The sequence below is a fragment of the Cyanistes caeruleus genome, chromosome 1 (genome assembly GCF_971803275.1).
Source record: "Cyanistes caeruleus chromosome 1, bCyaCae1.hap1.1, whole genome shotgun sequence".
NCBI classification, from domain to species: domain Eukaryota; kingdom Metazoa; phylum Chordata; class Aves; order Passeriformes; family Paridae; genus Cyanistes; species Cyanistes caeruleus.
The window spans coordinates 97505819-97530816 of record NC_141701.1 but is presented as its reverse complement, the minus strand read 5'-3'; the positions used below and the strand labels follow the sequence as shown (position 1 = coordinate 97530816).

At 36.7% G+C, this 24998-nt stretch overlaps 1 protein-coding gene across 9 annotated transcripts in view; it reads right to left on the bottom strand.

Moving 5' to 3' along the window:
- Positions 1-9995: 9995 nt before the first annotated feature.
- The window catches only part of NFX1 (nuclear transcription factor, X-box binding 1), a 74862-nt gene continuing 59859 nt past the window's right edge, over positions 9996-24998 (bottom strand). For 4 of the 9 annotated variants that reach the window (XM_086843965.1, XM_086843999.1, XM_086843990.1 and 1 more), the window contains 3 exons: positions 22271-22416; positions 15296-15397; positions 9996-13809 (listed from right to left, as the gene is read on the bottom strand). In XM_086843965.1, the coding sequence (XP_086700091.1) occupies positions 13734-13809; positions 15296-15397; positions 22271-22416 (324 nt within the window). In that variant the 3' untranslated portion in view covers positions 9996-13733. The remainder of the gene's footprint in view (positions 13810-15295; positions 15398-22270; positions 22417-24998) is intronic. The other 5 variants (XM_086843968.1, XM_086844016.1, XR_015274533.1 and 2 more) reach the window with 4 other exon arrangements.

Genomic DNA, 24998 nt, shown 5'->3' with positions numbered 1-24998 from the left:
AGATTTTACACTGTTAAATCAGTGTGATATTAGCAGTAATAATAGAAGTTTAGGAGGTAGTTCCCCTAACCTTAAAAACATACGGGGACAGTAGCAAGTTAGAACATGCAAGAGGACTATGCCCAGTCTTAGAAGACCACCTAGAAATCCCCAAGCAAGCTCTGCCCCATGCAAAAGTGCTAGTCCTGTGAGTCTGACCAAGGAACCCTGTGTAACCTGACCCAAGATGCCAGGATGACCATGGCACTTCCTGGGGCAGCAAAATACAGGCCACACTGCACACTAAAAGGGAAAAACAGAAGAAAAATGCCTGATTTGGGAGAATGTATAGGTGGGGACCATGGGCATTTTCGTGCTGGCTAAGAAGTTTGCAAGTTTCTTGGTGCACTACAAGCTGGGGTAGAGAGGGGCAGAGGCAGGGCAAACAGCATCCTACTGTGGTCCTGCTGCTAACTCCATTGCAAAAGTATAATTTGGAACATATATCCCACTTCTCTGCATACAATTTATATCATTACAAACATAGCACCTTCCTGCCTCTAGTTGCTTTTAGCATTGGTGTGAAAACACATGTCTTGTGTGCTGCTTTGGCTGGGATAGACTTCACTTTTTTCGCAGTGTCTGATATAGGACTATGTTTTAGCTTTATGCTGAATACAGTGATGATAACAGAGATGTTTTTGTTATTGCTTAGCAGTGTTTACACAGAGCCAAGGCCTTTTCTGCTTTTTGTACTGCCCTGCTGGCAAGGCAGTTGGAAGTGCCCAGGAAACTGGGAGGAGACACAGCCAGAACAGGTGACCCAAACTACCAAAGATATATTCCAGACCATATGACATCATACTTGTTATATAATGCAGGGGAGAAGGAGGAGAAGGGGGCGTTTAGAGTGATGATATTTGTCTTCCCAAGCAACTGTTAAGCATGATGGGATCCTGCTCTCAGAAGATGGCTGAACACCTGCCTGATCTTGGGAAGCAGTGAATCAATTTCTTGTTTTGTTTTGCTTGCATATGTGGCTTTTGCTTTCCCTGTTAAACTGTCTTTATGCAGTTTAATAGAGAAACTCTATTAACCCTATGCAACCAATGAGTTTTCTAGCTTTTACCTGTCCAGTTCTCTCCCTGGTCTCACTGGTGGGGGAGTGAGCGAGTGGCTGTGTGGGGCTTGGTTGCTGGCTGGAGTAAAGCCACAAGAGTACTTTTTGGCACCCAGTGTGGGACACAAAGTGTTTAAGATAATGACAGATTTGACTGGGATGTGCTAAATTGAATTTATAGCTATTAGTGCTGTTTAGCTGGTAATCAGCAAGCTCCTGTACTTGCCATGGAGCTCCCTTCCATGACTGTGTATTAGTCCAGTGCTCATTAATGGTTGCTTTTTGCTTTTGCTGCTTGCTGTATTGCTGTACTGCTTATCATCTCCCTGTATTGTGCCTGGGAACATTTTGATAACAACCCTGGTGAAGGGCCTGGGCTGGCAGATGGCCATGGTGTTGTTGCTGTTTCTGTATTGTTGTACTGGACAGGTGGAATTCCAGTGTAAACTTAAGCTGAATGGGCTCTGACATGAGAAGTCCATGATGGAGCAGAGACCCACCTGCAGCCTGTGTAGGATCCAATGCCTGAGCAGATGAATGGCTGAAGAAGGCTGTATCCCATGAGATGCTGTGATTGGAGCAGGTTTGCTGGAAAGGCCTTGTGACCTCATGGGGGGCCCTGCTGGAGCAGTTTGTGAAGAACTGGAGCCTGTGCAAAGGCCCTGCACTGGAGAATTTCGAGGACTGCGTCCCATGTGTGCAGCCCCACACTGGAGCAGGGGCAGCGCAGATTCCGTCACAGCCCATGATGAAGACCACAGTGAAGCAGCTATCTCCTGCAGCCCGTGCAGGACTGTGATGTGAACTGCACTAACAGTGGACACCAGTGGAACCCTTTGCTGTTAGCCAGGCTGGGCACAAGGGGAGGAGTTCATAACAATGTTAAAAACCATAACCTGTCCCAAAATGACTAGGGATGGAGACTGTAATGGATATACCTTTAAATTGTTGTAAACTATGATTTGAATTGTGTGGTACAGGAATTGGTACAGCAGAAACCACCTGAGGCAATGGGGGAGAAACCTTACAGGAAGCAGTGACATGACCCGAGCTGGCTTTGGTGCCCAATAACAAGCAGCAAGAAATACAGCCAAAGCAATGGACTAGATGAACTTAACATTCTGAACACATTTTATAGATATTTTGCAGGGGTGGTCTACAGACTAAGGGAATATCTCTATATTGTATCAAGGAGTGGGAAGGGGAAGGTGGTTAATGAGGCTATATGGAATAGTGTGGGACCTGAGTATGATGTAAATGGTACTAAGGCTTGGAAGCCCCACTTTTCTGCATGCACTTTACATCATCAAAAACAAAGAACTTTCCTGCCTCTTGTTTCTTTTGATACAGGAATGAAGCACAGGTTTTGTTTATGTGACAGATCTACCCATAACACTTTCTGCCCTTCTAGCCTTTTTATCTTTGATGTTTTCCATGCAAACTTTGCATTTCTCATGAAAAAATCACAGTCAAATTAATAGTTTGCTTTTTAATAGCTAGGGCCTTGTGCTTCTGAAAACATTCCCAGACATCAGTATGCAGGTTCAGCGAGTTACTTTCACATTCACATTAGTTGCAGAGTCATGTGATAAGCACAGCTGGCAATATGTCTTTATAGACAGTTACCACCTGTAATACAAATACAGCACAAAAATTTCCTGCCCTAAATAACTTTCTGACATCCCTAACCCTGCGATAATTGTGACCATGTGAAAGGAGGTCTTGGGAGATCTACAGCAACTGTTTGGGTTAAAAATACCCAGCACTTTTTCCCCACTATGATATGACATGCAGTGGGTCTTCAGGCAAGGAGATCTCTTGCTATGCACAGACCACTCCAATTTGTGAGGCAGTTCTTTTGTACAGATTAAAATATATACATCAGATCTCTCACTTCTGTAAGTCATGTGAGATTCTCAGTAAAACAAAGGCTATTAGCTCAATTTAAAAGTACCTCTTTTTGTTATGGTCAAAGTGGCAGATGGACTACAGTTCTGCATCCTATACCTCCACCTGCTTTTATAATAATAATAGCCAAGAGGAAAACCTGATCAAAACCAAAACTCACTTAGTCTGTAGGAGAGGTACTGGTGCAGTCTAATATTCTCTCTGCTTTCATATTGTTTAAATTAGTAGTGGAAGAATATGGAGGATTGTACATGTTAACAGCTTCAAGATGAGGCTGAACATAATCACCATTTTGAACAGTTGGCATGAGTGGTTAAAACATTTCATGTAATTCCAATAATGATACCTAAATGATAGCCTAAATTCACAAATCTGTATTCTTCTACATATTACCTAGCTCCAAACACTTGGATGTGCCATTAGCATTGCTGCACATCCTCCATGGATGTCTCCTGCTCTACCTCCTCTGCTACATTTGGGTTTAAGAGTAACATTGAGCTTTGCAATACAGCCTCAGAACTACTGTGTGCTGCCAGTGGCCTCTCCTGGCAGACACAGTCATTGTAAACTTGTTCACAATGGGTATAGCCCCCTGCTCTATAAGGTGAGCACAGTATCCAGGGTGTTCCTTCCAGAACTCCTTTCCTAGAAGGACACATGTCCACTGCCCATCAGACTCAGAAAAGCAGTTTACACTTGTGGGATTTATAGTTGCCATAAATAGTCTCTTGCAAGATGCAGATTTTTTTTAGCCGTAACTAATGAGCAGTCTTTGTTGTAACAGCATTATATATTTTGCTGGGCCAGGAGTATTTGCAACACCAGCATTTTTATGCATACTACCTCCTCCATAGCAACCATGGTCTTCAGCTCTGCAAAACCCAAACAAAAAAATAGTGTATTCTTTTTGTCACCCTTGGTTTTTCAGCTGTAAATGTGGTCTCTAGACTGCAAACCAGAGCCTGGGTCTTGCTGCTTCCACAGTAATTATGCTGTGATAATTAGTAATTATGGTCTAAGTACAGTCTTTATTTCATTCTTAGTCTTCTCTTTTTCATTTGAAACATCAAACAAAATCACAAGCTTCCAGCACAACTATTTTTAGTCCTACAAGTTGTCATCTCCCCCACAGCTTTGTGTAAAGGATGCTTCCCCACAACCAGCATTCCCAGAATGAAACTTGAAGTTCAGTTCATGGCTTTGGCTCATGTGGCCTTTCATGAAAAGCCCTTTGGGCTCAGACTGCTCACTTGTATCTCTTAAGGACTTCTGTAAAACATATAGCTCTCCTTCGTGACAGTCTGGCTTTTCAGGCCCAAGATGGCCCAGACCACTGCTACAGCTGTGTAACCATACTACATGGTTACTCAGTTTACTACTCATGGCAGCAAAACTAAAGAATTTCTTAGGATTGCTAATTGAGTGCAAATGTCTGTTCTCTCATTCCAGTAATAAAAGCGAGGAATTTATCCTGGGCTTCCCCTCCCTGTGTATTCAAACAATACTACTTGTCTTCTTTTCTGTTGCCCTGCAAATATCACAAGTCCAGCCACAATTATACTGTGCTCCACAACAAATGGAAAGTCATTAGGACAATACAAAACATGAGCAGTCCTTTGAATTTGTTAATTCTAGTGTTGGGCTCATCTGCATTGAAAACTGCACAAGCTGTTGAGCAACCACTGTGCCTGGCCTTAGACCTTAAATCTTAGTAGATTAAAATCACATGGGGTTTATCAATAGCCAAAATATTAAGCTACTATCTTTTGTAAGCAACATTCTATAACCACAGGAACATATGAATGAAGATGTTTAGTGAAAGAAACTATCTCACAGAGTTAACAGAGGATCCATTTTGTCAGCTCTGGCTACTCTACAAGAATAGCATGGAATTTTTATCAACAGTGAGAGGACAACTGAGCCACCAGAATTCACTGGTCCGCCTAATACTCATTGATCTTGAGGATAAACAAAATTTTCCCTCTAAATGACTAATTTATATTTTTTTTTCTGTTTCTTGATAGGTTGTAACTCCATGCTATTACCTGACACACTGTCCACCTTAAAAAGCAGGAAGTCTTTTGGTACTTGACTCAAGGACTCTGTGCTTCTTCTGTGCTAATCTGTTAGAACTCGGAGCCCACTGTGAAATGAACTTCTAAAATCCCCTAAATTGTTAGTGTACCACATTCCCATCCACTCCTCTGTGATTCAGCTCACACTTTAAAGCAGGTCAGACTGTGGTTGAGTGTCCACCTCACATTTGTCAAGGGAGGGAGGTCTTGCCAATGGTGCCTCATCAAAGTGTAACAAGTATCATGTAAAGAGTCTGGAGAAACAGATCATCTCAATCTCTCCCCTCTTCCATTGTCTACCATGCAAAACTCCATCTTTGGTGCAATCATGAACTCCAAGCATAGCTCACCTATATTTCTCCACTCATCAAAGTCTTCAGTCATTAGCTCATGTTTGCCTAAATCTCCTACTCTTATTTCAAGCAATTTTGCCCCTCAGTGTGCCACCAGAATGTCTGCCCACACTTTCCAAATGCCTGGGCCAGCTTAATTTGTTTTTGAAATACATTGTTGGTTGCTGTCCTGGCTGCAATATGCTCAGGAATACTACTGACTATGCATCACTTTCCTCACTTTGTCCTGCTTTTTTCTCATCACTGTGAGACTATTTCCTCCCAGAAAGTCTGATTTTCTGCCCTTTTAGCAAAAAATGCCAGAGCAACATTTTCTACATTCCATGTCACTACCTTCTCTGATACCTCATGAACTCCTGGGCTTCTGGAATGACAATGCCTTTGTTCCTGAGAACATATTCTATCCCTCCTGCTTTCTTACTCCCTTACCTCAGCCAAAACTGCTTTTTCCTGGCCATTTTATACACTTAGACCTATTCTGGGGAAACTAAGCTCAACAGTACCATGCATATGACTCCAGACCAGTTTCCAGTCACTCATCTACAGTAGTAGAGATGTATACTTCCTTCCTTATTACCTTCTTATATTCAAGCATAAAGAAATCAATCATCCCCATACCCTTCCAGTGTTCTCCATCTTTCTGACAATCTGTATGACAAAAAGACTGCCAGTATAATAAAATCTTCCAGGAACTCTGGAATTAAAGCCACCAGTCATGACCCAAGTTCATGTCTTTTTCACTCTCTTGCCCAGTCTGTTTTCCTAAAACAACCCCTGTCACAGATTCATACAGGCCCATACTCCCATTCTGCACCTGCAATGGCCAGACTTCCCACCTAGTAACAATCAGGGGATTCTAATACCTATAGCAGGTAAAGAACATTACTGACATTACTGGTGGGCTGAATTTGAACTGAACAACCAAAGAAGAATCAGTATATGATTAGAGCCAGTGTGCTATGGAGGAATTCCAAAATTGCACTCTTTGGCTGTGACATTAGTAGAAAAAAGGGGAAGTCTTAGCTCTAAATGAGCATAGTTCTAAAGTAGTTTTTATTGATAGTAACTTCTTGCACATAATTATATTTTCAATTTAGAGACCTGGATAATGTTTTGAAAAATATTTTACATGGGAGCAGTTTTTAGTTTATATCATGTGAAGAGGAAAACATCTGTCACTACACTAATTGAAAATCCTTTTGCTTTTGAAAACAAGCCTTTTTATAACTTTTTATATATATCTATATCAAAAGTTACAAAAGATGTCCATTCCACAGAATAAATTGACCTTGCTTCAGTAAGCTTTTGATGACAGAAACTATTTGGCCATTAAAAGTATGTTCTTAATAAAGAATTAAATATCAGCTAACACTTAAAAGAATGCTTTATAAATCTCAGAATACTCAAGAGCTCTCTCTTCAAGCTATGTTTCTAAATTACATTCTTTGATGCAAAAGAAATGTTATGAAGCACTAAAATTAGTTTTTCATTCACTTAGAATGAACAAATGTTCAAATTTGCTGCTCTTATTGCTATCCCCGGAATTAACATTTGAATTTAACCATAATAGTTGGAATCTGCAAACACTGTAGCAACTGAAAAATTACAGTCTTATCGTAACTGAGTTACTGCATTGCATATACAGCTTAGAAGGTCCCAGGAAAACATAAAAATTTGATTTCCATTCATTCATTCATTCCTTTCTGTTCTATGAGAAGATATTTTACCCATAAATGTGTAAAAACTACTGGATGGTAAACACTAGAAGAGTACAAAAGCTGTATCAGAATAAACAACAACAAAAGATTAGGAGCTATCAAATTTGGAACAAAACAACTGTCAAGGATCTATTAGCACAGAACACTTCAATGTGATTGCACAATTACCTCTTTTATCAATTAAAACCCATCACAATCTTTTTGAAAAAGAAAAATGTAGCACAGGTATTAGCATATTAATAGAACTGCTAATTTCTGGAGACCACATGCTGCATTCAAAAAGGTGAATAAAAAGGCTATGATGATAAAGAGAATCAACAGCCTGTTCAAAAGGGAACTCAGGGAGATCAAGACAACCCAGCAAAGACATGGAGAGAACTTTATTAATGCATCTCTACACACACCTTTGACAGCTAACATCGTATGTAGAAAAAGAACTGCTAAAACTCAAGGACAAAACTTGAGTCAAAAAAATAGTTTCTTTAGGTTGGCCATGAATTGTAGAATCCTATTAGTTGTAAGAGACTTCAGGGAGGTGATGTAGTTCAATTTCCTGCTCCAAGCATGTCCAGTTAAAGAAGGTTGTTCAGGATCTCATACAGTTGAGTTCTTAATGTCTTCACAGAAGACAATTCTGTAGTATGTCTGAGTAAACTCGTCCTGTATTTTACAACATTCCTAGTGGAAGTGTGTATCAAAAATGCCTAATAAAGTTATCAAAAATACCCCTTATAAAAAAATTAATGATTTGATATTTCAATCAAATACCTGCACTGCATACTCCCATAGAATATAATTAAAATTGCAGAAGACTTTAACTGAAGCTGCTGAACTGTCTTTCTTAAGCAATCACACTTAACTAGAAACTCTGGCAACTATTTATTTGATACCAACATACTGAATTTAACTATCAACCTCTGTCAGTTGAAATCTGACTGAAGATTTTAATTAATACCTCCTGAAACAACATTTTTTTATAAGAGGTATCTAACTTACTGTGAGAGCAGTAAATTCTGAAAATTCCTTGAATTGCTTGTTAAAAAAAAGTTAAGCTGTTTAGGTGCCTTGAGTGGACAGAATTTACTTTCCTGACTATACTGTTTGATAGGTGACTATCCAACATCCAGCACTTTTCACCATAGCTTTTATTTCCTAGAACTTAAATTTATAAGTGACGCTTCCTAGTTAAACATGTTAATTTATCCTAAATACACATTTTGAAAGACAGCCTTTTGACTAGCATATAAAAAGTGTTCTATTAAGATAAACTTTTCTTTATATTGATGTTTTTAGTTTAGTTTCTTACATCTCTGTACAGGTAAAGCCCTCTAGTTCTCTGACTAGAATACATTTTCTACACTTTAAGGGAATAAATGTGAATGTAGTAAGATGATTGGATGCTGGAGAAAGTACACATTAGATCTATCAGAAAACCAAACCATTTACTAGAGGGCAGTTCCTGAACATTTCACAGAAAGTAAAGTTGAGACTTTACTGCAAGCATAGCAGAGCTCAACAAAACAGACATATTTTTCCCCTATTCCTTTCACTGAAAAGAGCTCCAAAGAAGGCAACAGTACCTCACAGAGGCACCTAAACTGGTAAAAGGATTGCCTGAAATACCAGAAAGGTGATATGCTTTGATCTGTGCTCTTTTTAAGATTCTTCTAGTGGTAAAAATAACTTTCTGTTTTGAAAGAGATGTGAATTTCCCATAGAAGCTTTAAATCAGACACCCTGACCTAAAAACATAACAAAAATACAGTGCTTGAAACAGCAGCTCAGTGGGTAATACTAAAAGATTCCTAGGATCCTTCTGGGACCTTGCTTCTCGCAGGACATTATCAACATGGTTTCTCTCCACCTGCTCAAGGCACTGCGCACTACTTCCTTCAAAAATCTTGAGATGACAAAGGCTAAGAATACCTAGTCTAAAGTTCATGAGTGTCCAAAACACAGCCTCTCTACATAAATGGCTCTAATATTCTGGTTTATGGTTAAGTAGTAAGTATATGGACATAAAAATTTGCACATCAAACATCTTAGGAATTCAGCATTTTAGTAAAGGATGAGAACAGCACTTTTTAAGTATGAAGGCTTCTGCTGGGAATTCAATATTGACAAAGGTTAAAATACTTGAAACCCAACATCTGAACAACAGTAACTATCTAAGCCCATTTCCAAACGTGGTAAAGTGAACGGAAAGTAAAACTGATTGTCTCTTCTGCTGCTGTTTGCACACACTGGCAAGGATGATGTATTCAATCTCCCTCTAGTCCATGACAAACGTAACTGAAGTGCAAGTGGTTTTTTTCAGGGAGAGATTTCCAGTTAACGGGTTTTCCAGTGCTTGTACGCTTTCAATATGTCATCCTCATCCTCCAAAAATATCCTGAAATGAAAGTCCAAACTTACAGGCAGTAAGTTACTTGAAATAGCAAGATAAAAGGTTTTAGTCTGTCTTTAAAGACTCTTCAATCTCAGATCACTTCCTGAATTTCTACGAGCCATCTTGCACTTGCATTTCCCTCTGAAATATCAGGTCAGGCTTTTGCTGAAAATGCATGACCTGGGTTAAAAGTTTCAGGAGGAGCCAGTTCAAATTATTTCAAACTTCTGATTTTCAGACTACTTTCTTTTTGAGTCTTCCCGTCACTTACTGAACTGTGATGGCAAAGTTTTTACATCATCCCTCCACCCCCCATATATTATCCTGAATTTGTTATATCTAACGCCCACAGGACTTCAAAATTACATTAGTTCTCACTTCCCCTTCCCCCACCTGCCTTATAGTCACCGTTACAACTTAATGGAGAACAAACAACAATGAAGGGACCATAAGTTAAAATCACATATTTTATTGTCAAATAGCATTTAGACTGACATAATAAAGGATTTTTCATATAACCAAAATGTACATTTCTATCCAGAATCATCTCTCTTGTAGTTCTGAATCCTAAGAAGGCAACATGGTCTCCATTGGAATTCTCCCAGAAGGGGAGCCCTCTTGACTTGCTTCATTCTCCACACAGCATTCATTTAAAAATCACTTCAAATCCAGGAAATCACATACTTTACTTAAAAATTTGAGGAAAATGAACTTCCCAAATGTCCACTTTAATCATTACTTTTGTTTCTCTGTGATGTCTCAGTCTTCCAACTCTTGAGTACCAGGATGAAGTTTGCAAACAATTCCAAAGCACTGAACTTTAAACTTAGATTTATTTTGGGTTTATAAAGAAAGTAATTTTACATCAGTAACTTGACAAAATCAAGTTAAATATAAATCTTTCAACAAATAACAAGTGTTGTAGAAAAACTTAACTTTGCTCATTTCGAGGCAGATACTGTAAAACCTGCCACAGAAACAGTGATCTTGAAGTCTACTTATGTATCTTATACAATTTTAGGTTAAACCCAAATATCGAATATTCAGAGCACTTCAAATATGTTAAACTATAGAGACAGGCAACAGCACAGCCCAAATGCCAAACTATCTATTTTAAACACAGTTTTAAAAGCACTTCATGAAGTTGCATGAATTCCAACTGGTATCACATAACTCATTTCAAAAGATGCTTACTGAAAAGTACTTTCTTCAAATATATTTACAGGAAACAATATTATTCTTAGGGCTGTGGAAAACTGCTAGCATACTGAAGCTGAAGTCGTAAGTTACAGTGATGTCACCATGATTTTTGCCACTGACTTCATCGTTGCAAAGATTTCTTTTATCTACTTACTTTTCTATTAGATAAAAGGTGTAAACTCCAGCTCGGATTTAAAAAATAGCTATTTGAAAAGTATTTCACAAGGCACACGTGCAATATGAAGCTAAGTTATCACATATATCAAAACTCCAGCCTTTATTACTATTCCATATGAAAGTCAATGATACATTGCAGCAAAAGCAAAACAAAACAGAGAGAACAGCACCACTGTTAGCCTTTGCTGAATTCCTTCTTAAGGCCATGTAGCTGAGCTCCAGGGGAAAATCACTTTCATGGGAAAACATATGGTATCATATTTTAACCAAGTTAATAAAACTCATTTTAAAAAAAAAGATTTGGTACTTGTGGATTGCTTCATAACTACAGGTATGGCTCCAATAGCCATGATTTAGAGATGTGTAATATATATATCTATAAAAATGTTTTAACATTCACATACTTAAGAGGCAAGTGACAAGAAGTATGACTTCTCAATATGAACCAATTCGGTAATAATTACAAATTTTAGCTCGAGAAACTGAGATTACCTCTATTTTCTTATTACAAGCAGTGGCAACTTGACTGCTGAAGTGTGTCTCATCTAGGCTCTGATTTTTATGCTAATGTAATAATCTGATAAAAATTCCACTAAACAGAGCTGCAAATAATGCTAGGAAAACCTTTTAGGTTTTAAATTTCAAATCAGAGGTGCAATTGTGATGGTTTTGGCTATACTCATGTGAAAGTGTGAATAGTTAGCAGGCTTCAGCTTTATTCTATTTATTATCAACTAAACCACTTTGATTATCTGTAAATGTTAGGTCTACCTATAGTAAACCGTGTGTGCTCCAGTACACATGCATCTGACTCAGTTCACTAGACGTGTGCCAGCTCCTGTCTAGAACTTACCTTTGCAGCATAACTATATACATTCTTCCTAGAGATCTTATTAGCTTTAAGTCAGTGCTATATTAACATAGCTCTGAGTTTCAAAACCAGGAATAGCCTTTGTTTGGCCACACTGAGTCAGCATGTGTCTGCAAGCACTGGTACAGATACAGTCCTCACAAGGAAGGGATTGAAGAAACACATTCCTGGAAGTAATTTATTTCTTCAGCTGAACTCAGCAGTACGCCTTGTAGAATCCAACTATAATTTGCTTAAGAAATTAAGGGCAATATAGGACATACTGATTGTTTTTTCATTTCTGTTCAAAAAGTATTAGACAAAAAAAGTAAAACAAATTTAAATCACTACATAGAAATTAAAAGCCTGAACACTCTTGAAGGTCTCTTGAAGGTACCTGTTTTACCTGAAACACTTCAAATGTTTAGTAACATTTAAGACTACGTTTTTAAAAATGTGAAATAAACTCCTACAAAAATATACAATAATAGCGTGCATTTTAATTTTCAAAACATTTCGGAGCACAGATATGGTTTGTGAGTTTTCTACTTGTTCTTCCATGTTTTGTGAGCTGTTCAATTGAAATGTAGCCATGGAATGCTTCATAGTTAAGGCTCAGGGTCATATGGTAACTCTAAGTGAATCTAAGCATGAGTAAATGCCTTCCATTTTTGGCAATAAATCTCACACTACAACATAGTGAGCCCCTTTTTTGCATCAGCCTCTCATGCTGTACAGGGGACTCACCTCTAGTATTACATGTAGCAGCCACAAGGAACAAGAAACAGAGTGCATCAGTGTCAGAGCTCCTAAAGCTATTAATACAAAAAACTTTCTCCTCAGGAGAACAGATATTACTCAAATTCAGAGCTGTACCACCTCTTCTGATCAGACCTACTATCTCCTCTCCCAGAGAGCTACTCACCTATCTTAAATCAAGATTTGGAAACAATTCACCATCATGAGACCACTCCAGTGTCTTTCAGTGTTTAAACTGTCATCCCATTCTGTTAATGGCACTTCCCATAATTAGGCAGATGGTCTTCTAAATTTTACAAGTATTATTCCAAATCCATAACATACTTAAACCAAACTTCACACACTCATCTTAAGCTTGCACAGGACAGAAAAAAAATATAAACTGCAATAAAACCATGCACAGAGCACCAAAATAATATATAAAGTCTGATTTTGTTCAAGGTCTTGGATAAAAAAGTAGTAGTAGGAGTAATCTCATGTTGTGGGGTTGGTTTTGCTGTTGTTTGGTTTGTATTTTTTCCTTTGTTTTTGCTTGTTTTTCTTTTTAAATACGTCAAATTTGAGATAAATTAGAGTAAGTTTTAATTCCCCACCTTCCCCAAATACTGGTTCTTCAGATTCCAAAGTCTGTGCTCTTAATAGACATTTATGTATATATTTATACTTAAATTTTATATTTCTTTCCATGTAGAAGAGTAACTCAAATTCTTAAATTTACCACGATAACACAAAAGTGAATTAATAAAACATGAAAATACTTTAAGAATATCCCAACCAGTGTTTTTATCACAATTATTTCTAGTCCATTTTCTGTGAGATATGTCAAAATAAGTATTTGAGATTTATTGTCGTTCTTAATATTCCAAAAATATATTTGCTTACCACCAGTTCTCTTACTTCAAAATCATGAATGAAATTACATTATTCTGACAGCACATTAGATACAAAATTGCACCAAACCCAGATTTAAAAAGCCATACTACTATTAGGTATTATGCAGTTACATAAACTGTTGAAATGCTTAACATTTTAAATTAGCATATCACTCTAACTTCAGATGTTAAATTATGGATATGTTGAACAACTGATCATTTGACAGATATTCAAAAAGCACCTCACACAATAACTAAGTATTTTCACCTCTAAGCTTCTGTATCATAATCTATGCAATTCTGATTCATCTGAATGATTCTACATCGATCACTTCAGTCCTGGACATCAAAGTAGTCAATTACTGGCTCTTCCTTTAACGGTTTGGATAAACCACTGTTTCCACTACTCCTGAAATTATAAGAATATTAGATATTACATGCATGAAAAACAAGATACAAAGTAAATTGAATCACAAAATCCTGTAATGTCTCAATGTGCACATACACACTGAATCAGTCAACAGCATGCGCTTCTAAATTAAGTTTTATATGAAGTATCTTAATGCTCCAGAAAGCCTTTGTTAACTGAATTTTGACAAAAACATATACTAGATTAAATTAATTTACATCAACATGTGTCTGAATTGATAAAATTCCTTTTGGGGTTTTACCAGAAAATGTAACTTACCGGTAATATTTATTACAAAAAATTATACTGTACTGAAGATTAAATGTTAAAAATGCCTTTTTAGAAGAATCAGCAAAAGAAACACTGTTAAAGTGAGCTGATGATCAAATCCACTTGCTTTCAAAAGCAAGAGTAAAAAAAAATGTGGTCATAGCAAATCCAAACACTAAAGATTTTTTTCAGTAAGACAGCATGAGATCTTCCATAAGATTTTGTAGAAAAAAAATCTAAAAAATCTTTAAAGTTTCTAAATAAACTTTACTTCTAACAATGAAAAAATAAATGGCTAAAGCCCTTTATTTTATTTTGCTACTTAACTCCTTGGCATTAATTAGGTTCACTGAGGACAGCAATGCCACAGAAGTGGAAATGAAGAGTAACAACCTATTAGAAACTGACATTGATTTACACCTTAAGAATCCTTTTAAAAATGTGTTTTACTTTAGATGCTTAGCTCTGAAACAATTTAAATTTTCTCAGAACAGCCTACTTTGTATTGCAGCAGTACCTACCAACAGTAGTTACTGCAACATTAAGCAGTCCCTTTCTGCAAAAGGTACTTGAACCTGATTTCAGATGCTTATCTGGGAAAAATTTGGGAGGAAAACACTTCTGAAAGGTAAACCCAACCAAACAATACACCATCCATTAAAAAAAAAATCATAACTATGAGATAGCTACAAGCATCTGGAGGTCATACAATGTAAAGATGTCCTTTTAAGACCATTCATCAAGATGTCTTATATATCCCATCTTCAGTAATTCTCACTATCTGACAAAAATTGTAGTTCACGTTTAATCAACTGTGTAGCTATATCTACACAAGAAAAATACATTTAGTACCTGTCCAAATAATTTTATGCCAGTAAGACATTACTCTTGGTTAAAGGTAAAAAAAAACAACCCCCAACCCTCCAAAATAGCACTCTCTTCCCAACTATCTGATATTTATTAAAAAAAAAAAATTAAACTCCATATACTCCATATACTACCCCTATATCACACAGCCAATCCTACATTTTCTTATCACTTCATTTCAGGCTTACTTCTATGGAAAGAACATCTTAGTGCATGCTGCAAGCTCTGAAGCTGTGTGTGGGTTGGGAAAAAAGGAAAAAACAGGGCATGAAATTGAAGCTCAGGAATAGGTTCCTTGGGAAACTCAGCACAAAATTGAAGAATACAGTTTTAAACCCAAATTCCTTACTTATCTGTTTGCTTGTAATGAGGAAGAGGAGGTGCAGACCTGCTCTGCATTTCTTTATCTAGCACAGAAGTTAAGGTATTGCTTGGACAAACGGATTTCCCTCTAAAGAAATAAAAGAAAGATTATTTAGTTCAATAGGAAATCATACTCATTAAGAAGTTGGGAATTAATAATATTTTTAAGTAGCAGTTTTGGTGTCAGAGTTCACACTTGAATTCTTAAATAATCTATTTAAATATTTAATTTTCCAAACATGGAGACCAACACTGCAAAAAGTGCATTTTCATTACCAAGAATCCATCCAGTATTATAAATGTCTCCCCACTGCTGTCTGTAAAAGATGCAGAAGCAGCTTAGTAGATTTGAGCATCCTTTTCTGCGTGTCAAGTCCACAACTCCTTTCTACTATGAAGTGCACTAAATGATCAACTGTTAAAATACATAAACTGGAATACTTTAGGGTAACATATCTGTTCTTTCAAAGAACAAGATATAGATCAGAAGGAACAACTTAATAGCTTAACTCAGAACCACAAGAACACAGTTCACTGAATCTTTAGAACATTATCTAAAATTTTGGAAGCACCTTCTCAAATGCTGTCAGTAAATTGTGTTAAACTCGTTAACCACAGCACTCTGCTAAGAGGCACTCTCAAACAACACTGCCTCTTCCTTGTAAGCAGTTCCAGGTTAATCAGATCAGAAAAAAAAAATTATGCATTAGAGTGGGGAAATTAAAAAATCAGCTTCTTCTGCTCTCTACACAAATTACAATCTATAGTGTGATTGCCATCACACAATGAAATATCACACTTGTGCCTGTCCCATCTGCAGTGTAACAGTCACCCCACGGATATGGTTAGAGAGCAGTAGGTTCTCCAGTATAGGAGGAAAACGTACTTCAGCACGTATACTTATATGTTTTAGGCTGTGAATCACACTCAACTTCAGTTGTCAGTCTGTGCCCAAAGGCTGCGTTGGCTGGAGAAAGAAGGAGGATATAAAAAAAAAAAAAAATAAAAAAAAATCTGCAAACAAACAACCCCCAACACCCAGGGAAAAAAAAGTCCTGGAAAGATCACAGATCTCAAAAAGGGCATCTAACTAAAAAAAAGAAAACAAAAACCAAACAAAACAGACAAAAATAATTACTGAACATACTATATCTCTAATAGGTTGTGGAGATGTCTTAAAATTTCCTCTAAATTCATGAGTCACTTTCAGTAGTGAGTTTGTCTTATTTCACTTGGATGATTTAATTGTAAGACTGAAAGAGCTCCCACTGTTAGCATTTTTCCCACTCCAAGTTTCTTCTTCATCTTCTCTGGGGCAGATAAGATCAATTTTTTACCCTTCCTGCACTTTCTTCTAAATCCATGCAACTGGCATTTTCAGACCAAACTACTTCTTGTACACTACATTAAACTGCATTCCTGAACAGCTTTTATTGGTTATTAGCAAAGGGTTCCGCACTCAGAGAATTGCCAAGCATTGGAACAGGCTGCCCAGGGAAGTGGTTGAGTCACCACCCCTGGAGGTATTTAAAAGATGTGTAGATATGATATTTAGGGACTTGGTTTAATGGCAGACTTGATAGTACCACTGGACTCAACGATCTCAAGGGTCTTTTCCCAACCTACATGATTCTATGTCAAACACTAAATACAGATGTGTCCTCCTTATTTACTTTATTCATGCATTTTTAAATATACTCCTCCAGATCATGAGATTCTCTGTGCTTGCTAATTGCATTAAATTCCTACTCAATGGATACCATCACACGCTCTTGTTTCTTTCAAAATTACATACTGAATAGCAACAATGCTGCAAAGCAATGGGTACCATATTGTTATAATTCCAGAAATGTGCACATGTTGAGTTCCATGCTTTGTCACGTACTTGATAATTCATACTTTCTGCCCATTTCCCCAAGAGCTCTAAGCAGGTGAAATCTCACATCAGTACACAGATGAATGCCAGTTCTGTATCAGAGTTTTTAAAAAAAATAAATTTGAAAATAATTTAATTAATTTAATTTTAAATTAAATCTTAAAATAAAAAAATATGTATTTTTCTTATTTCCATTATCTTCATCTTTTTTATTTCATAATGTCTTGCTTCTATCAGTCTGTATTTAAGGACAAATTCTTGTGATATTGTGGCAACACAGATTAAAAACTCCACAACATTTTCAAGGTAAGTCAAAAGTCCACTAAAATATTAAGTGGTGATTCCTGAACCCCTTTCAGTATTGTCTTAAACTGAGTACTGACAGTCTATTTCAATGAACTACAAAATCTTACAAACAAGTCACAAATTAAAAAAGCATTCTCTCCAACAGTGAAAGATTTCATTATTTGGAAAAAATGTTACTTGTCACTGGCCATAATTTTTTCAAGGTTATATTACATTTACATGTATACTCTAACAACAAGTATATAACAGTCCTATCAGTTGGGAACAGCTAATTTTCCTCTCCTGTCTAAAATGGTTAAAGAGTCCTTCTCTCTCCCTAGCTCTAAGCCTGACATATAAAGTCAGATGTTCACACTGCCATTTCAGTTGCAACTCAACTGCAGAGCGAGTTCTAACTGGAAAAAGACAACAGTGGTAGATGGGAGGGTATTTTGTTGTCTTCTTCCATTTTTATCAACTGTGATATGCAAAAACATGGAAAGCAAATTGCCTGGAGGTAATTAAGCAGAAAAAAGAGGCAGGTTACAAAGGCCTTCAAAAAACTGCAGTAAAGTGTCCTTGTTCTAGAATATCAGACTAAATCTCACTTGTATAGTAAAAAATAAAATAAATGAGAGCTCTGAAAAGCCAGAAACAGAACACTTAGAATATACGTGCAGTAATCTCTACTAATTAGCTAAAAAAAAAATAAAAATAAAAAAATCCTACTGAAAAAAAGAGAATGTTCCTACATTTCAAGAAAGGAAATCAGCAGTTCTGCTCTAAAGTTAATGTTCCCAGGACGTAGAGGGTTAATATAGAGAACTTTTAAAAATCAGGAAGAATCAAAGCCTTGTGAAGAATCAGAGATGACTCTGGAACCAAATTTGCTTTAGTCACATCAAGGCTTAGACTTTTTTTTACCCTTGACAAAATTTGGCATCCCTCAAAAAAGAGCAAAAAGCAGAAGACATACCAGCAAGCTGGTATGCCATGAAACCACAGATTTAGAGAGTACAGGGATTTAGAGACAAAAATCTATAAACTTACACTCCAGCAAAATTAACACCACTTTCTGTATACATTGGTGGTACATTGATTGGTTAAAGAAAAAAAAAAGAGATGAAACAGTCACTCACATTTAGCCCATGTGGAAAAACCCCAAACATCTGAATTCAACTAAACAAATGTACAATGGGGAAAAAACCTTTGATTAATTAATTACCAGAAATAAGAAAGAAAGCAGACCCTATCTAACCAGCTATGATTATCTATCATCAGTTGTGAAAGAGCTGTTGATATGAAAACAAAAGACTCTGCAAGTATTTTGGACATTTTGATATGAAAACTGCCATTTGTCATTTCATTAACTTATTCTTGAAGTAAGGAAAAGAAAAGCCAAGTGCCTGCCTGAAGCAACAAAGCTGAGATGACGCATTTTTAACAGCAGTACAGGGAAAAGCATGAACATAAACTATCTGCTCATTTTAAGGTAGTGCTAGTGCTGCCTGTTGCATAAAACTGAAATGTGGAAATCATGACTCAATTTATCTTCTTCAAGACTTCAAGCTCAATTTCTATAACTACAGGACAGATCAGCATTAAACTGTTTTGGTACGAACTACTACAAAATTCTTCGTCCACCAATCTGTCCAGACCTACTCCATGTAGTCTTGCAATAATGCACCACCATCTTTCAGACAGAGAAGATTTTTGTGAAAAATGTCTCTAAAAACTGGTAACAGTTGAGGTGGAAAAAGGAAGCAAATGTCTCTTCAACAATTTCTTGATTGTTTAAACTTCATATATTCTACATCGTAAGATTTCCAGAAGCTAAACATACTATTCTCAGGGTAAAAAAATGTCAGCATTTAAGGAAAAAACAGTAAGAAAAAAATGCAGCTTTCTTCTGAAGCAGGACTATTTTGAAAACCATCCTGGCTGGTGACTTTATAGCAGTATTTGTAATTAAATTGCTTTAAAATTCTTAGAAGTTGCAGATATTGAGAGGTATTGCCTTGCAATTGGCCTTTGTGATTGCAAAAGGAGTTGGGGAGAAAGTTCGTTTTTGCCTCTTGGCAAAAAAAAGAAGATAACATTCTTAGACAGTTAAGGATGGAATAAAAGCTCTTAAAGAAACAAGAGTACCTTCAGGTAGTCAATAATTAAATGTGAATTTATTTTAGATACCAGAAAGGCTGCAGAGACAGTTAAGTAAAATGGATTTGTACCTGGAGTTCAAGTACTGAAACATGCCCAGAAAGACTTAAAGGAGTCAAAGGATAATTTTATTTCCACAGAACATACACTTTGCTTTCAACCCTGCTACTGGGATGTGCAGTGTTTTCTTTCTGTGATGCACTGTCATGATCTAATAAGGAGGTTCCTTGTGGTCACAGGGGTTTAATTTCTTTAAGTCTTTGATCCTGCTGATCTTGCATAGTCTACATCTAGGTAACCATTTCCAAACCATTTTCAGACTGACCTCACTGAAAGGAAATAAAATCCTGGGTGAAAAAAATTAACACAGGACAACTATGGCAGCATGTGGCTTCCTCAATGAGAACCATGTGGGACCCTGTCACCTTCTTGAGAAGTCACCTTGTTCATGAGGAAAATCTGAGCCTAATGTTCTTCCTAGAAAAACAGGACAAGGATGGGTCTTATGGGGATGAATGCCCTCAAAACCACTTCTAGGATGTCTCAAATCCATACAAGCTACTTAAACACTGGCCCCTACATAAAAACAAGCAGATACCCCTTTAACAGGCTCTGTAATTCAGAGTTATTTCAAGGAGGAAATTTTTACTCATCTGAGTAAAAAAGTTCAAAAAACGAGCTAAGTACAGTGAAATGCAAGTGTGACTTCAAAAGAAAAGCTTTACTCTTCTCATCATAATAGTCTGGCTATTACCTCTGAACCTAGTTCAGAAAGAAATCTGGTAATGCAACTGTTCAAAAGATGGTGATTGCAAAGATGACCAACAGGTCAAACAACAGGTCAAAGCAAAGAGAAAGGCATTTACAAGGATTCACTACAAGTCCTACACTTCAAATGACACCAGAACTGTAATTCAGATCAAGCTTAACAGTCAATACTGGGAATGATCTTCTTTGTGGGTATATATGGGCAATGCTGTACAGGACTGATTCTAATGTACCTAAGTATGACCAGCTTTGACTGACGGAGGCAGAGGCTGAGGGCAAAGTTTGCCCCACTATCTCTGGAATAGGAAGAAGCCTGGTTGGAGGAAGCTTTCTTAGCACCAAGGAGACTTTCTCACCCTTCTAACAGACATGCATAAGGATGTTACCATTTGAATGACACAATGGTGAAGTGTGAAAAGAAGGAATGATCTTTTTGCTGGAATGGTTTTCATTTATTTATACATGAAAGAGTCCACAATAGAATCCAAAGGCATTGCTGAGACAGAATGAAACAAAACCATTTTGACTTTCTGGTGATTATTAGCTCTGGGAGTTGAAGAAGCCATTGTGAAATACTCAAAAATATCATCCTGGAACTTGAGTTATTACTCATGTGAGGCTACAGTGTTTTTTATATCATGAAGAAGTGGCAAATAAAAATTAAATGAAGCTTTGGAAGAATTCATTAAATTAAGAAATACTGCTATGCAGCTGAAGAACAGTCTCAGTAGACCACTCAAGTGTCTTTTAAGAGTGGTAGCAATGAAATAGAAGTATGTGCATTCTGCACAGTATGCTATTCCCTGAAAAACACAAGAGAAGGAGCAAGTGTGCAATCTATCCTAAAGCCATACAGAGGATGGCCAACCATTCTCAACTTGCAAAATATCCCTTTGCTTTTAAAGCAGAATCATCTGCTCTGCTCCTTTTATCATCTCCACTAATTTCTCATCTGCCCCCCTATTTTTGTTTTTAAATAAGCTTTTTCAAATATTTGAAATATCTCTGTTCATCTTCCTTTACTTGAAACAAAAAGTTTCTTTCATTGTAAGATCAAAGTAATGTTCCATCTCTCTTGGAAGAAATCAAGACTGTAGATAAGCTACCAAATAATGCCCAAGTTCAAGAATAGCTTGTGACACTCTTAAGAACATGGAAGGTGAAAGATTTCTTACTACTGCAGTCAATATTTACAATTAAAAACAACTGGTTGTCAACTAATCACAATTTGACAGTGTTAAACTAAATATGTTGCTGGTAAGGAGAACAATCAATGAAGTCCTGATACCAGAAGCTTTCCCATACTAGGTCTCTAGTGCAATCAGCTTGTTTTTTTCCCTTCATTTTCTTCTCTAGTATGAACCGCCCTCTGTGAGTGTTCTCCAAAACATTTCATTTTTGCTATCAAACCTCTTCCATTTGTAGTAATTCCAGCTCCCTCTTTGTCCATTAACTAAAGAGGAAGGATACTCTGCGATAGGTTCATATAGATAAAGAAATATGTTACAATAACCAGATTGTTTCAAAGGTGGTATAAATTTAAGTATGATTTCTCAACCCAGGAATTAGTTTTCATAAAATTTTATTACATACATCAAATCTAATTGATGACAAAAAGTTACTGTTAGATAAATGGAAAACAATCTTGCAAAATAGTTTTTTTATTTCTAATGGTGTTTTCTTCTCTGAAGATTTACTTCAGTAAATGAGCCCATGAAACTATCAATTCAAACACAGCTTTAAAATTTTTTCTACTGGAAATGACTGCATTTTGCAAATTGCATTGTAAATAAACTCCTTCTGGTAAGTGATTAAAACCCATCCAATTATATAAACTATACTGTAAAAATTTGAAAACAATGAATTACATACTTCACTGCAGTGATAACAACATTGCGCTTTGGTTCGTTGTCATAGCTCACACTTTCAATGCCATAAACCTGAGCTAATTCATGGATGATTCTGCGGTGATCTCTGTTCATTGGTGGGTAACAATGACTCTTCTTTGTATGCTTGCCCTGAATTCAACAGAAGAGGTTAAGAAAGAAGAAAAAAAAAAAAGGTGAAGTTTTCCTTCAGGAGAGCCAGGGGGAAGAGAATAATTTTACAAAATGTTTCTACATCTAAAATTTTGCTGCTATGACAAAATCAATACCACCAATTGCTAAGACCTCAGTATTGACAGAAAGCTCATCTGAAAATACTCATTTAGCTCCCCAAAATTAAATTATATGTTCTCTGTTGTTTCCATCACCTCAAAATATACACACACCCACACAGGGGTATCTTCTAAGTTTGAAATACAAATCCTGATTACAGTCATTCTACTTAAATCCCAAAAAACAATACAAAATTATTTTTATCAGAATTTGTATTTTTCAAAATAATCTGCTGAATTCACATCAGATCCAATTTTATTTTGCAGATTGGCTTCACAATGCACATATTGCAGATAGCAACAAAGATGTCAAATTTATCAATCACTTCCCTCTACCAAAGAAACTATTTATCTGCAAGTTCCTCATGTAATGGCATCAGTAGATTCTTTATTAAATAAAACCCCAAAGTTCTAATCCATTAACAAAGACTGATAATGTTTGATTCAATACTGATTTTTATATCAACAGTAAAAGAACAAAGAAAAAAGCAGGACCCTATGAGCCCATGTCTTTAACAGGTTGGATCAATTTGTAACAACAAATGCATGTAAGAATGAGTGTGTAATATCTCAGTGCTTCAGTATGCTTTCATGGATTCAGGACACTACTTCAGCTTTTGCTTTCATTATCACCAGAGAAGTCTTCTGGGTCTCTAGGTCAACAGAAAGGATTCAAAGGGAAAACAAACTGCCTGTAGTAGAATAAGTTTAAGTCAGGGACTCCTAGAGAAATCTCAACCTATATAAATTCCTAGGACTGCAGGCAGTGCATTTAAGGTTCTGAGAGACCAGGATGATATCCCACTTCTCCATCACCTCTGAAAGATTGTAAAAATGGCGTAGGAACCCAATGACTCGAGAAAAGTAATTGTTGCAACTGTATATAAACAAAAAACCAAACAAACAAACCCACAAACTATTGGCTGATTAGCTAAAATTTGGATCTGTTTTTAGCTACACGGAGGAGAAAAGTCCCTGGGAATAATCAGTGTGGATTTACAAAAGGTCAGCCACTAAAATTAATGTAAAAACCACCACATGTAATAGAACAAGTCACCAGGAGTACATTGCAGCTGTCCTGAAAACAGAGGGTTAATATCTGTCTCTCAGATTATGAAATTGCCAAGTTACAAATAGAAACTGTGATCAACCATTTCCGTAAGTCTTCAGGGTAATCACATGCTGACAGAATATTATCTTTACTTTGCAATTAAAAGTAATAAACTTCCCAGCTATTACATTTCCAGCACAGATACAAGAATTTGAAGAACTCTATAGATTCTGTACCTATTTATGATTACTAGTATGCTTGCTTTAGAAGTGGTGATGGTTCCATGCTCTGAAAAACATCACAGTTCTTGTCCCTATGAAGACAGAGCTCTGTCCTCTGTCTTTTCTGCTTATATATACCAACCATGAAAACTATGCTATGCTAGATAAGAGTACATACTGGTGAGTGTAGGGCAAGAGATGCTTATGAAGCAAGTAAAGTCATATATAGTAGACAGAGGTGAATCACATTAATAGTAAAACTCTTCAGTATCAAAATCCTTTTTATTTCTGATTTATCCACTTAAGCTGAAGTGAGCATCTCCAAAGGTAAAATGAAAAAAAATAAAATTAAAAAGCAGAAGTAAACTGTGTAAGCCTAAGTAACAGTAATCAGTATGAAATACCTAGTACTGATACAGGCAGAGCCACATGAATACTTGATAGATTAGCATGCAAAGTACTTTTAACACAAGTAAAGTTCAACATATAGAAACAAAGAAAACAAGCCACACACTTAGTCAGAGAAGTTTAGGAATCATAATGAACAAACAACCAAACACAGACTCAAGCATAAAGAGGACTTGAGGATCATGGCAGAAGAACAACTAAAACCAGTCTCCCTGCATAATGAATGCTATGTCACACATATTAATTCAATCTTTAGCTACATAAACCTGTGGGTTGCAAGATGAAATGTGACTCTCATAAGAGAGAAAAGAAAGCCTCTGAGTCTTTCTCAGAAATAAAAGAAATAAAAAGAAAAGTTATGCAAGGAGTACAAGGGCATGTTAACTTTACAGTGCAAGGGAAATACTCCCTTTTAGAACTCTATGCCACAATTTTGAAGGAAAAGAGAGTTGGAGCATGGCTTCCACACATGCTGTCACTTTAGTTTCAAGACAAGGTAGGAGGACACATGGAGCGATAGGCTGGTCAACCTGTCCTGGGGTGACTTTATGATGCTTGCATCCCCAATCATCTGGTTTATGTTACATATTAAGTTCTGCACCTTTAAGACTGGCTCTGAGAGCGAAGCTGGGGGAAGAAGCAGCACACAGTTTGTGTTGAAGAAAAACACTCACTCCTCCGCATCCTGCTCCTGGACTGTGGTGTCGGCAGCACAGACAGACAGTGGCACAGAGCTTTCTTTTACTTTTAGTTAGTTTTTAG